This window comes from Cibotium barometz, chromosome 5 (assembly GCF_041138505.1).
Source record: "Cibotium barometz isolate CiBa-2024 chromosome 5, ASM4113850v1, whole genome shotgun sequence".
Lineage (NCBI taxonomy): Eukaryota > Viridiplantae > Streptophyta > Polypodiopsida > Cyatheales > Cibotiaceae > Cibotium > Cibotium barometz.
This window is the reverse complement of record NC_141050.1, coordinates 41244579-41258690: the sequence shown is the minus strand read 5'-3', so window position 1 is coordinate 41258690 and position 14112 is coordinate 41244579. Positions and strand designations below refer to the sequence as shown.

The window sequence follows — 14112 nt, the reverse complement described above, 5'->3', positions numbered from 1 at the left end:
TAGTGACTTGTTGTGACTAATACCATTCCACATTTTCAAATGTGTGATATTAATAACAAGTGGATATAGCATTCACACCTGCCTACCCAACAACATTATCTTTGTACTATCTTTTTTTTTGTTAGAACCACCTTTACCCCTTCATGTTAGCTCTATTGGTCAAAAGCATTGATAACCATCTTTCTATTTTGCTTCCCATGTGTGGTGGCAACATATGCACACACCTTGTACAAATATGCTTCCCACGACTCCTGTGTAATCCCCTTCATCCCGCCCTCTGCAACCCCACCCTAACCCAGTGCTACTAATTTTCCAGTGCATTAAGCTGCAGACAAATAACCACAAAATTTTGAGGCTTCACGTAACATCTGGAACTGAGACATTATATAATGATGACACAATATGAACCAAATTCAATGTCAAAAAACACAAGTAATAATACTGACTACAGTAACAATTTGACTTGTGAAGTTGAATAGATATGATCTGGAGCTGATACATTATATAATGATGACACAATGTGAACCAAATTCGATGTCAAAAAGCACAGAAGTAACAATACTGACGAGCACACTAACAATTTGACTTGTGAATAGATATGATCATCACCAAGCTTGTCGTGGGTTATTGCCTTCCACCCTGCTGTCAGATCTCTGGTGTGCTTGAGTCGCCTTGAAGATAGCTAGATTGATATTTGCACAATCCCTCAAAACAGAATCTGTCCATGTTGTGTGCTTGGTTGACTTAAAACCTTTCTTGATGTGCAATCGTTCCTTTACTGATGGCTTGTGCATGGTCTCAGAGGCCTGTAGTCACAATAAAGGAATCTGAATATATGATTAGATGGCCAGTCAACACGTGTTTGGATGCCAAGTCCCCATGTGAGATGAAACCAATGAACATCTGGGTAGTCTGCAAACATGATTGCCCAGATGTAAGGCAGCTTCTTATTGTACAGCTTTCATGGCTTCCCAGGAGTTTGTAGTTGAGATGGAATCTAAAACTTATCAATGTTCCCATCATATTTATTAGCTTTTCACAAAACATCCTCAGAAACAACAAGCTCAGCATGTTCACTACTTGTGGGCATCACTTCCAATGCTGCATTGGAAATGAGCTTTTCATCTCCAGGACATGCTGCTTTCGCTTTGTGAAAATCTCTTTGTATGGCACCAACGTTAACAGTAGACAAAACAAGCCCCAAGTCAGGTAAAAGAAACTGTCTACAAAGACACAAAATGAACACAACTTCTCCAACAAAAACAATCAAGCCAATCCACACAGACAATGTCCATCTCCAACCCCTGATAATTGCTAACCACCATGGAAGCTCAGAATTCACATGAATCTCTGCCCCATATAATTCTGGCAATCCTGTGAGTAAAGGACGCCCTGCCCTTGGTGCTAGCACCACTCTTACACTTGCACTAGAGAAATCTCTCTCTTCCTGCCACTCCAGTGTCACTGCCAGAGTTTGTGTCTCGGAATAAAGACCTGTTACCAATGGAATCGCAAACAGTGCTGATTTTATGTGCTGCAATATGGTACTCTTAAAACGAAGCATGCAGGGCTGTGTCATGCTGACCAAAACCTGGCCTGTCACAGACAAAAGCTCTGCAGTGACCTGAAACAAAATCCAAGTAAAAGACACAGTTAACCTCATGCCAAACCATAGTTGCCCACATGCATATTTGGGTAATATCAAGCAAGAAACACAATCAAGATCTGATCGCCCACACACTATGTAAGCCCAACGGAGTGTGAAGTGACAGATGTAACCACGTGTTTGAGAGATAAAGATAGAGAGAGAGAGAAGGGGGAGAGAGAGATGGGAAAAAAGGTTTCACAAAGTACACGCTGAGCGGGGAACAGGCTTCAGGAATTTATTTCAGGAACAATCCACACGCTTTTCCAAGCTAGGACCAATACAACAAATGAAAACAATATCAAACAAAAAGTGTCGATGTCGAGGTTGGGCTGAGTCGATGTCGAGGCACAAGATAACCGATGCCGAGCTCACCACGAGGATGACCCACAAGAGTCTTACACCGGGCTAGTACCAAAATCCAATGTCTGAATCAAGCTGATGCTTCCAATATAACCACAAGGCTCTCTTTACTCAATCCGGACAAAGGTAATCTCAGGAGTGCTCCCACCAAAATAATGAGTGTCCCCACAAGATAGAGAGGTTGGTGATACTCAGGCGGTACACAGGTTGGAGATGGGCGCTGCAGATAGAGGCGGCACTGGGTGGCACTCCTCTGGCAGAGGCGGCAAGGCGGAGCTGGCGCAGGCGGCTGGTACAGAGTTGGCGATTCTTCTCTGGGCAGAGGCCGTGCAACTCACTAGGTGGTGCAGAGACGGCGGTTAGGGCACAGGCACTGCTCAGACGGAGGCGGCAGGGTGGCGCAAAGCTCTCAAGGCGGCGCCAGCTGCAGCAAAGGCGGCGGCATATCTTCACAGGGCGGCACTGCTGTAGTGCAGGCGGCGGCGCAACAAGGTGGAGGCGGCACAGATGGCAAAGGCAGCGCACAGTCGGCGCACAGAGGGCGGAGCAGCAGTGGAAGTCGGCACTGGAAAGACAGTTGCCACCGGCAGAGGTGGAGAAGATGGGTGACGTGAGGAAGTAAAGAAAAAAAGATGATGAAGGCGATGGTTCTTCACAAGTTCTCCCTCGAGATTCTCCACGAGTCTTCTATGCCTCACCAAGAGGATACAGGCTTCTTATATACTTGGGGAGGGGGGGGGGGGGGGGGGGGGGGTTTGGGTTCGTCCTTGCTTTTGCCTTGCCCTGCTTTTGTTTTACCTCTTGCTTTTGTTTTATTTTTCTTGCTTTTGCTTTGCATCCTTGTTTTTGTTTTATTAAATATTAATAATACTCAAAGTTCTTGATTTGTGCTTTTACAATCTTCAGGGCCTTGCTTTTTGGCCCTGGAGCAGCTTTTTGAAAAAGCGGCTTTTAGCTTTTTGATCCATTTCGATGTCCTCTTTCCAACGGTGCCTTCAGCTTTTTGGTCAACAAAGTTTGACTTTTGCTTTTTCCTGCTTTCTGACCAAGACTGATGCTTTTTCCAATTCCAGCTTTAGGAACCCTGTTCCCATGTGTCCATTATCTTGTCCATGTATCTGGGCATGAGTTCTATCATGTGAAAAGAGCTTGGAGGACCAAAGAGTTACATTCCCTCCCTCTAATATCACAGTTGTCCTCATCTGTGGGATGCATATAATCATGGTACTAGCCCCATCTGGTGTTCCATCTTGCTAAATAATCTCTTAATTGCCAAGGAGCTATGGGAGAGTGTCACGGGGCAAGAGCCTTGTCCTATTGCACCAACTCCCGTCGCCTCGACATCAAGGGCGACTCAAACTCTGGCACAAGTTGTGTCAGGCATTATAGCACCCCCTCCTGAACCCACTAAGGACCAAAGACGATGGGATGCCCGTGATACTCAAGCAATGGCCATGATTGCTCTTTTAGTTAAGGGCTCGATTGTACCTCACATCCGATCCTGCAGCTCTACAAGGGCTGCCTGGGTGGTCCTCGAGACCATGTTCCATTCCTATAATGAAGCACGAGTCATGTACCAGAGGCAACCGCATGAATGCAACCTAGCACTTGAGAAGATCTGCCTCCCACTCACTATTGTTGTAAGACCATGCTCCACTGCACAAAGATAATAGCTCACTCTCCCTCTCTCACTAGCAAGACATGGCAGGACCAAGAGGGCAGAACTCTTACACACACTCACTCTCACATAAGCACTACCAAAAGAATAAGAGGATAGGATGGAGAGCAAGAGCACACTCTCAATCAATACTCAAGGGAATGTCCCTTTCTCATTAGAGAAATTCAGTTATATACAAGAGAGTTATAAGTTTGGGTGTCTAAACCCAATAACTTATCAGAGGCACCCACTTATTGTCTAACCTTGTCTAGGAGACTAGTCTAAGCACACATTGAGTGGACGCCAGCTCTTTCACTTGGCTTGGTCATCCCTGCCGCCTATGCTAGAAACACTAATTATTTTGAATTAGCCCCACCTCCTTTGCCCACGTGGAGGGAGGTGGGGTTGTGGTTTTTTTTTTTTCCCGAGAAAAGATCCTTTCATTAGTTATATAAAAACGCCCGGAGGGCTACAAAAGATCGCTCCTGCTCCTAAGAAAGAGCAGCGAATACATCATGGCAGCCCGGGAGACTCTCCCTAGGTGCTGCAAAATACAAGCATCAGTACAAAGAACTGAGCGGCTAAATCATACAATAGGGGGGGGAAGAGCCAAACAGGTGGCCTGTAGTGCCAACGGGGGGATCCCGTGTGTAAGGTGTAGAAAGGGCCACAGCACCAAGTGGTGTGAAAGGCCTGGTGCCGTAAGATCGCCTCATCCGCGAGTCTCCCCGGATGCGGTCGTACTGTCCTCGCAGGGTGTGGATCAACTCCTGCCAAATCCCCCGTACAGTCTCTGCTGGTGCCTCCAATCTCCCCTCAAAGGCCGTAAAGCACCGGGCCCTCCAGGTGAACCAGATGGTGAGGCTGCTGAGGAGCTCCCATCGTAAATCCCTCTCCTGTGTCCAGCTGGCGGACGAGAAATCCGGTGCCGGAACCAGGCGAGGCTGGCCCCTAATAAATCTGATGGCCTGACTGCCCTGCTCCATCTCATAGCCCATAGCAGGCCCTGACGAAGTCGACCAAGCAGCGGCACCCCACGTAAACATACCCTCTGGAGAGAGGGGGGCCAGAATACGCAGCATCCGCAGCCAAATCTGCTGTGCCTGAGGGCAGTCCCAAAGGCAATGTCTCTGTGTCTCCATAGGGTGGCCGCATCGGACGCAGGCCGCCGGAAGACCGCTGTAAACAAGCCAAGTGCCAACTGCTGAGCCCCTGTGGGCGACCACCCACTGAAAAGCCGAGATCCTGCGGGCCTGCCGACTAGCCCAGAGCCGAGCCCAGAAATCCTCCAAGAACTCCTATGAGAGTCCCTGTAGTCGCCAATGCCCCGCTGCCGCTGGAGAAACCGTCCTCCTCGCCGTCAAAATATGCCATCCCAGCCGAACAGTATACTGGAAAAAGGTGATCTCTGTGGCCTCAAGGGATGCATAAGGATCATGCCACTCGTACTCCCCGGGGTCCCACTGTAGCCGGGCCAAGGGGCGCGCTGCATATGCCCATATGCGCCAATCCGGGAGCACATCAGCAGGGTCGGGGTCAATATGCCACTTCCGAGAAGCGGCGGCCACTACCCGAATCCTCTGAAAGGTGCACTCTGCAACCAAAGGCGACTCCACCTCCACTCTCTGGAGTCTGCCCTCATCCTGAATCTCATAGTAGAGGCATCTGCCATCCTCAGTGCTAGCTTTGACAGCAATCAGGATCTCCAACTGCGTAAAGGCTCCCATCCACCGTGGGGCCACTGGCTCTAGAGGCGTGAACCACTCCTCTGTGAGTGCCTCCTGTATATCATCCCTCATAATCAACCCCCCTCTGAAGTGACTCAGCCTCTCCACCTGGATCTCCTCTGGTAGACTGCAGAAAGCCTGCCAGTCTCCAAAACTATGAGCTGGGCCTGCCGCTAAAGGTCCCCAGGCTAGACGAGGCCGAGAACCCAGCATATGACCCTGCTCCGTGCGAACCGCTGGGCTCCAGATGAGCGGCTGCCTGGCCCGCTCCTCAACACAAGAAGAAGGCCGCTGAGAGAGCCCCGGTCTCAGCAGCTCCCAAGCTCTCAGGATACTCAAAGCAAATCTGTCCTCCCATCCTCTACTGAGGCTTGTCCTCCTCATCTCTATGAAGATCCAGCGACTCTCTGGTGCCCAAGTACCCCCTGCTGGGGGCGCCCGAGCCTGCAGTCGCTGCAAGAGGAGCTCTTTCCAAGGCTCAGCGCCTGGAAGCAACCCCCGAACAATAAGCTTCCCCAATAAGGCTCTACTCTGATCGACTGGATCTACAATGCCCAAACCGCCCTGAGCCAGCGGAAGTGTAATAACTGCCCATGCAACCTTTGCCCGAGCTGGCTGACCGTCCCTCCCAGACCACAGAAAGTTCCTGATCAGCCTCTGTACCTGGCTGATGCAAGAGCTCGAGAAAATCCAGCAAGACGTAATGTACCACATGATCGCTAATAGCACCTGATTTGCCACCACCACCCTCCCAGCCAAGGATAGTCGAGTTGTACTCCAATACAATAGCTTCTTCCGAATGCTCAGAAGAAGCGGGGCAATCTGCTGCTCAGGTGACAAATCTAGGCCAATCTGGCATCCCAAATATCGCACTGCTGTGCCTGGAGGAATCCATCTAAAACCGGGGTCCGGGCTCCATGCCGGAGTGGGAGCACTACTGATCCAAAAGGCCACTGTCTTGCGCCAATTGATCAATGCTCCCGAAGCTGCACTAAAAACCTGGAGCGATTGCTCAGCCCGAATAAGATTGGCCTCATGGCCATGCAAAAATAAGCCCGTGTCGTCTGCAAACTCAGCATCAAGCAGGTCCTCCCCCCGGACTGGGAGCTGAAGTCCTCTCAAACCAACCTCTTCTGCCATCAAATACATACTCATAGCCTCCGCAAAGAAGAGAAAAAGGAAAGGGGCGAGAGGACACCCCTGATGACGGACTGATCTGGTCAGCTCAAAACTCGGCCCCCGTCGTCCTGCAATCAGCACCTGGCTGCGAGCTGTGGAATACAGAGCTGCCACCCCCCTGATCCATCCTGGCTCAAAGCCCAGGCGAAGCATAGTGCCCTCTAAGAAACCCCAATCAACTCTATCGTATGCCTTCTCAAAATCGAGAAGCATCACGACCAAGTCCTCGCCAAGAAATCTAGCTCGGGCCGTCGCCTCCCAGAAAGTAAAGATGTTGTCAAGGATACTGCGCTCCTTGACAAATCCTGTCTGAGTAGCATGAATCAACTCCCCCAGGAAGGGCTGGATCCTCAAACTCAAGGCCTTTGCCAAGACCTTGTAGACAGTATTGAGGATCGTAATAGGCCTCCAATGCCGAATGTCATCTGATACTCCCTCCCCCTTGGGGATAAGATAGATCAAGCCCTCTGAAAAGCTCTGCGGCATCACCCCAGTGTCCAAAACATGCTGAAAGCCCCTGCGGAGGCCTGGCCCCAAAAGGTCCCAATAGCGCATAAAAAAGGCCGGCGTCAGTCCGTCCTCCCCTGGGCAACTATGTCGCGGCAGGACCCTCAAGGCCTCGGCAAGCTCAATCTCTGACAGAGGCGCACCTAGAACTGTACGCATATGGTCTGTGACCCTCCTCTGCACATGGGCCCACACAGTCTGTCTGCAAACATCTCGATCCTCAGAGGCTGGCTCCGCTGAAAGCAGGTCACTATGACAACGATAGTAAAACTCATGTCTCTGCTCCTCTACCTCTCTAACCTCCTGGCGTGCCTGGCTCAGCTGGGACGCCACCCACTCACATGCAGGCTGCTGCTCCTGAAGGCGCTGTAGCGAAGCAAGGCTGCGCCTCAGCCGTTGCTCCCGCTCGCGAATCTCTCCCAGTCGTGTCAAAGCTGCAGCGTGTAGAAAAGAGCTAAGATCAATAAGTCCCTGGGCACACTGGCCCGCTGCATCCTGGTCAGAGCACTGACTATCATGCCAGATCCTCTCAATGTCCTCAGCGAGACTGGGATCTGTAAGTACCCTCTCTGGGATCCTCAACTGCAAGCTGGGCTCCCGTGTCCCCTCCTCCAATGTCAATATAACTGGCGCATGATCTGAAAATGAGGTGCCAACGAGAATGCCGACGAAGCTCCCTCGCTCCCCTAACCAGTCGCCCACATAAAAGCGATCAAACCGGTCCCAAGCTGCAAGCTCCGTGCCGTGAACTGTAACATGACTGCCTCCCACCCTATCTGCCGGGTCCTCAAGCATGTTGAAGTCTCCCCCAACACACCAATGCGCGGCCTCTGGCAATGCATCTGTAACCTGAGTCCAGAACTCTGCTCTGGCACTAGCATGATTGGGCGCATAGATGTTGAGCACACCCAATAGCTCATCATGCATCCTCAGAATGACATACTGTGCTCTACCAGGCACAATGATCCCTCGATCCACAATGGCCTGCCGCCATACATCTGCAATAACCATGCATACTCCTCCCTGTCCACCCAAAGGACCAAACCCTGCAGACCAAAAAGTGTCCCATCTACCAGGCATCACCGAACCATATCTCCGGATCCTGCTCTCACCCAAGTGGTGCTCCTGCATCATCAAAATGTCAATGCTGCCACCAACCAGGCATCTCTGAAGCTCCTGCCTCAAGCAGCCTCGATAGCGTATAAAGTGTGCTCCGCCAAGGCCCTGTACATTCCATGAGATGATCCTCATGGATGCCCTGCTGAGGTGGATGCTGTCTCAGCCGTACGGCGGGCCTTCGCAAGCGGCTTGGATGGAGAGTAGTCCCCATCCGAACGGCTGCAAATCTGCCCACCCGGTGTACTGCAAGAATCCCGGATCAGGCGCCAGTGGCTGTGGCCCATGGCGACTGCCTCCTGCTCTGACAGAACAACCTCGTGTATACTCACATATCCAGGGTCGCGTGCCAAGTCTGCCACTATGCGCACGACCAAATGCCGAATCCCTGAGGTATCCACACTCCCGGGATCCAAGAAAAAATGAGCCAACTCCCAAAGTCGGCCTATCACATCTGTTACCTCTAGATCGCTCATGTGATGAGAAAACTCAACTGCCTGAGTCTTCAAAGTGCTGAGAGCGAGCTCTAGAGTCCACTCCCGGTCACAAGGTCCACATAGAGGCAACGAGAAGGCCACCGCTGAGTCTAGTGCCTCCTCCCCGCGGGCCGGAGGTATCACTACATGAACTCGAATGGGTGCTGGCTCATGGGGGCCCTCTGCTCCAAAAAGCCATGTAAAGGTATAATCAAAAGCCTCCGAGCGCTGTCTAATGCCAAGGCGACTCAGCCGACTGCGGATAGATGAAATCCGTGAGGCCCTAATCGGCATAGGTCTCCTCTGTGATGCTCGAGCGAGGTCAGTGCTCAGCGCTCTCCGGACTGCAGGTGAGCGCCAGGGAACTGCCAGGGCCTCCCGGGACGGTGAGGCGGGCGGAGGGGGAGGAGGGGGAGGCGAGGGAGGTGGTGAGGGAGCCGCTGCCGAAACCGGAGCGGGAACGGGAGGAGGCGATGGTGGAAGCGAGGCGGTGGGAGGGGATGGGGGTGGGGGGGGTGAAGGAGGGGGAGCTAGCATCTCCTGGTCCTCAGTCGCTGCAGGGGTCTCCTCCTGAAGGGGAACAAAGCTGTTCCTCACCGGAACCCAGTGAGGTTGAGACTGTGGCTGCTGCTGCAGCGGTCTCTGGGCGTGCTGCTGTGGCTGTCTCCCTCGGCGGCGCCCCTGTCCAGGCTGCCACTCCGAGGTCTCTGTGGCCTGAGCAGGTGTCCCGGAGGCAGCCTGCCGAGCCGAATCTGTGGGCGGGCCATCAGTAGCCTGCTGCTGTGGTGAGGGTCGAGGTCTCCTGCGAGGGCAGGCCTTGGCCAGATGACCGACCTGCCTGCAAATGAAGCACTGGTTCGGGAGCCCCGAAAACTCCACTCTCTGATCTATCCACCCCCCCCCTATCCTAGGTAGCTGAATGACCTTAGGAAGGGAGGAGATGTCAGACACCAACACTCTGACCGAAGGTAGCCCAACTGCTCTGGCCACCACTCAAGCTGCTGAGGGGCCCGTCTCTAGTACCGAGCCCACCAATGCTCCGAGCCTGGAGAGGAGCAGAAGATACTCATGTTACAGTTTGTTTCCCTGCTCTCCGCCGGGGAAGAGGCGCTCTCCCTGCTCCGCCGCCGCTGCTGGGTCAAATCCATGCTACCAAGGTCTGAAGAAAGCCCGAGCACCCCTGATGTCAAGGGGACTCATGGCAAGGACCTTGGCAACGCTCTGGGCGGCCTCGAACTCGATCTGATAATGTCCCCGGCCCAGAAGCTGTACATCCAGGATCTTGCCCACATCTGCAAGAAGGCGGGCCTGAAGAAGATCCCTGATAGCCCCTCTGCTGGGGCGAGTGCCGACTATACGGCAGATGGTGGAATGAGCCTGGAGGCGTTCCACCTCTGTGGCGGTGAGGCTCGCTTCCTCTTCCGGCGAAAGAGAAAGCCTGATGGGGGTGACCTCAGGGGCGGGCGAGGGGGCTACGGATGAGTCCCTCTGAGGCGGGGCGGGAGGAGCCTCCATCAGAGTCTGAAGCTGCGGCGAAGGCGAGGCGAAGGCGGGAACCTGCTGGAACCGAACTGCACACAGAGAGGCGGGATACGGAGCGAAGAAGAAAAAACAAAAACCCAAGGGGGGGCGGAAGCAAGGAGGAGGGGGGGGTGGGAGAAGGCGAAGGAGAGAAAAGAAAAAAAAAACCCTAAAAAGGGGGAAGGCGGGGGCTACGCGCAAGAGGGAAGGGAGGAAGCGAGCAGGCGGAAGGGGGGGGATGAGGCGTAGCAGAGGGGAGGGGGCGCGAAGACAAGGGGGGGGCGCAAGGAGAGGAAGCGAGGCGGAACAGAAAAAAAGGGGGGGGGGGCGTAGCAGCGGAAGCAAGGGGGGGGGGGGGGGGGGGGGGGGGGGGGGGGGCTAAAAAAAACCGGCGGCGAGCAATGCAGGGAAGGCGGAGGGGGGAAGGAGCGATGGGAAGGCGGGGGGGCGAGCAGGCAGGGGGGGGGGGGGGGGGCGACAGGCGCTATGCAGAACCGCGAGCAGGGAGAGGGGAGGCGGGAGCTTCAGCGAGCCGAGCGAGGATCTCAGGTGGGGTTGTGGTTAATCTTGTATAGATATATATGCCTAGATGAATCCAAGAACATACCCAAATTCACCTTTTAGGAACGTGCATGTTATATACTCATGGTAGTCAACCCACAAGTCTATATAACTATCAACTCCATTATGCATTGTATGGACTAGATACTATGACATCCCCACTAACATCATCAGTGCCCAATAGTGGGTGTAGAACTTTGTATCAAGATATGCTCTCTCTCTCTCACACACACACACACATAAGAGCATATAGTCACACAAAGCCCTTCGTAATGAGTTTCTATCAAACCTCCAGAGATGCAGGGCAGACTCAACCATAATGAAGCCTAGCACTACGGGAAGTAGCAAATAGAAAGAATTAGTACAACAAATAAGTAGTTGATAGGGCAAATGCACCGCTAAAGATAGAAAGAATTAGCACAACATCAACTAGCCGCTTTGTACCTACCTTTGATTGTAGGAGGACATTCAAGTTTAGGTCATCTTATATATATACCCAGATGAATCCAGGAACATGCCCAAATTCACCTTTTAGGAACGTGCATGTTATATACTCATGGTAGTCAACCCACAAGACTATATAACTATCAACTCCATTATGCATAGTATGGACTAGATACTACCACATCCCCACTAACGTCATCGGTGCCCTATAGTGGGTGCAGAACTCTGTATCAAGATATGCTCACACACGCACTCCACAGGCACACACACACACACATATAAGAGCATATATTCACACAAAGGCCTTCGTACTGAGTTTCTATCAAACCTCCGGAGATGCAGGACAGACTCGGCCATAATGAAGCCTAGCACTAAGGGAAGTAGCAAATAGAAAGAATTAGTAGTTGATAGGGCAAATGCACCACCAATGATAGAAAGAATAAGCACAATATCAACTGGCCATAACTCCGACGAAAAATTCACAATGTGAAATCTGCATGTCCACTAATACAGCTGAATTATATACCTAGATGAATCCAAGAACATGCCCAAATTCACCTTTTAGGAACATGGATGTTATATTCTCATGGTAGTCAACCCACAAGACTATCTCCATTATGCATAGTATGGACTAGATACTACGACATCCCCACTAACGTCATCAGTGCCTAAGGTTGCTTTTAGCAATTATCCCAACTATAGGAGTCATTATGCATAGTATGGACTAGATACTACGACATCCCCACTAACGTCATCAGTGCCTAAGGTTGCTTTTAGCAATTATCCCAACTATAGGAGTCATTTAGTGAAACGCTTTTACCAAGTATAAAAGGGGAAACTCATGAGCATCTAGTTTGATTGAGAGATTCAAGGAGCTAAATTCATGGAGAAGATTATGGAGGAGAATATGGAACCTATTATGGAGGAGAATATGAAACCTACAGATCTAATCGATAATGTAAACACTTTGAACCTCTTGCCTATATAATGACGCATCTAATACAAAGCTGAACACATCGTATTTTGTTTACTATCATTTTGTCTCATTGTTTAATTTGTTGATCTCGTATCCCTAATCATGCTTACATTATCACCATGAAATATTTAGCTTTTGATCCACCATAGTTTTGCAACACAACCTACATCAAAGGCCCATAAAATAGGGAAAATAGTTTTGCAACACAACCTACATCAAAGGGGAAATCCCGGGAGTTGTTCCACATGAACTTCCTCCTTTATCTCCCCGTTGAGAAATGCTGACTTGACATAAGATGGGCCAATGAGAGTATGCAGCAAGAGCAAGAACTATCCGCATGGTTGCCATCCGAGCAGTCGGTGCAAAGGTATCATCAAAATCCATGCTAGTTTTCTAAGAATAGCCTTTGGCCACAAGCCTCGCCTTGTGCTTATCTAGAGTCCCATCAGATTTATACTTGGTCTTATAGACCCATTTGACACCAATCACCTTCCACTCTACCGGTCTAGGAACCAGCTCCCAAGTCTGATTCCACTCAATAGAGTCAAGCTCCGCTTCCATGTCCTGCTTCCAAGTCGGTTTCGAAAGCGCCTCCCCAATATGAGTACATTCCGAGTCCTGGATGTATGACATCAATGCATAATTGACGCATAGGTTCTCCTGAGATGCTGTTGTCTTACGCAACTGCTCCGATCAATGGGACCCCCTTGCTAGAGGTGGAGGCAACCGTGTTATCCCTAAGTCCTGCAATGTCTGGTACAACCAATTGGGAATACGAGATCCCCCCTCAGAAGTCGAGCCCTGCTCCTGAAAAGCCTTCTGCAAGGCCTCCAAATGAAGATGTCCAAATCTAGCATGCCAAAGATCACCTGTGCGGATACTTGTGTGAGAATAAAGAGCCATGAGTCTGTAGAAGCCATGGTCCTCAATGCCTTGCCAAAGAATCATGTCAATGAGAGAATCCCAAATGATCACAGAGCATAGTTACCACGGAATGCCATTCCGCCCACCTGGAACGTGGGAACGGTGTTCCGTACATGTGAAATTCAGGGAACGCCACGGAACGGCTCGGAATGTTCCGTCCGGTGGAACAGCCACGTGGAACGTTCTATTACCCACTTACAAGCCATTTCGGAGGAGTGGTTGGAAAGTCACGAAACAAGCGCAACCGAAATTCATGAAACACACCGGACCACCTACTTTCACTGTGTCATCCGTCCGCCCGTCATCTGCAGTTGTAGCGACTCGTCCGTATAACAGCCTCCAAGTACCTGCACCGTGTGGTCTTGCGCAGCCAGCCATAGCTCTTCGCCATACTACATAGGCTCTTGGCTAATAGGCTATAGCACCTACAGGCTGCGGTAGCCTGGGCGCTGCCATGGGCCCGTGACCCGCGTCTCATCACTTGCTGGAGCCTGCCAGCCAAACATACCTGCCAGCCTGGGCCTGCTGTACCAACTGACGTACCTTGTGAGCCTGCTAGCCTTCTATGATTGTGACTGTTTTTTGGTACCTGCCACGTGGAACCTGCGCAGTGCAGCCTGCCGACTGAGACTATTTACCGGCTGCTTGTTGTTGATTGCTTGCTAAGTGCTGAGAGTCTTCGTCTCCAGAGTCCAAGGCTCAAGTAGCACTTGTCAATGGTCACTATCCGTCTCCAAGCAATGGCTTGAAAGTGGTGGGATGAGGTTGATAGCACCAGCAAATATTCCAATAAGCGAGGAGCAAGGAAGTGGAAGTGCCGCTATTGTGGCAGGGAGAAGAATGGAGCAACGGAAAGAGTTCGTGCCCATCTCATTGGAGGGAAAGGCCACAACATCAACCCTTGCCCTCTCATTCCAAATGCAAAGAAGGTTGTTGTAAGCCCAACGGAGCGTGTAGTGCAGTGTTGCATAGAAACGCGTTTCATACACTTATGAAACGTACGAAACGTTTCTAAA

At 51.3% G+C, this 14112-nt stretch overlaps 1 protein-coding gene across 1 annotated transcript in view; it reads right to left on the bottom strand.

The window, feature by feature from the left end:
• Nucleotides 1–412: 412 nt before the first annotated feature.
• Nucleotides 413–14112, bottom strand: part of LOC147638496 (uncharacterized) — a 29854-nt gene continuing 16154 nt past the window's right edge. Inside the window, exon 2 of the mRNA XM_086798408.1 lies at nucleotides 413–1624. Within this exon, the coding sequence (XP_086654534.1) occupies nucleotides 1037–1624 (588 nt within the window). The 3' untranslated portion in view covers nucleotides 413–1036. The remainder of the gene's footprint in view (nucleotides 1625–14112) is intronic.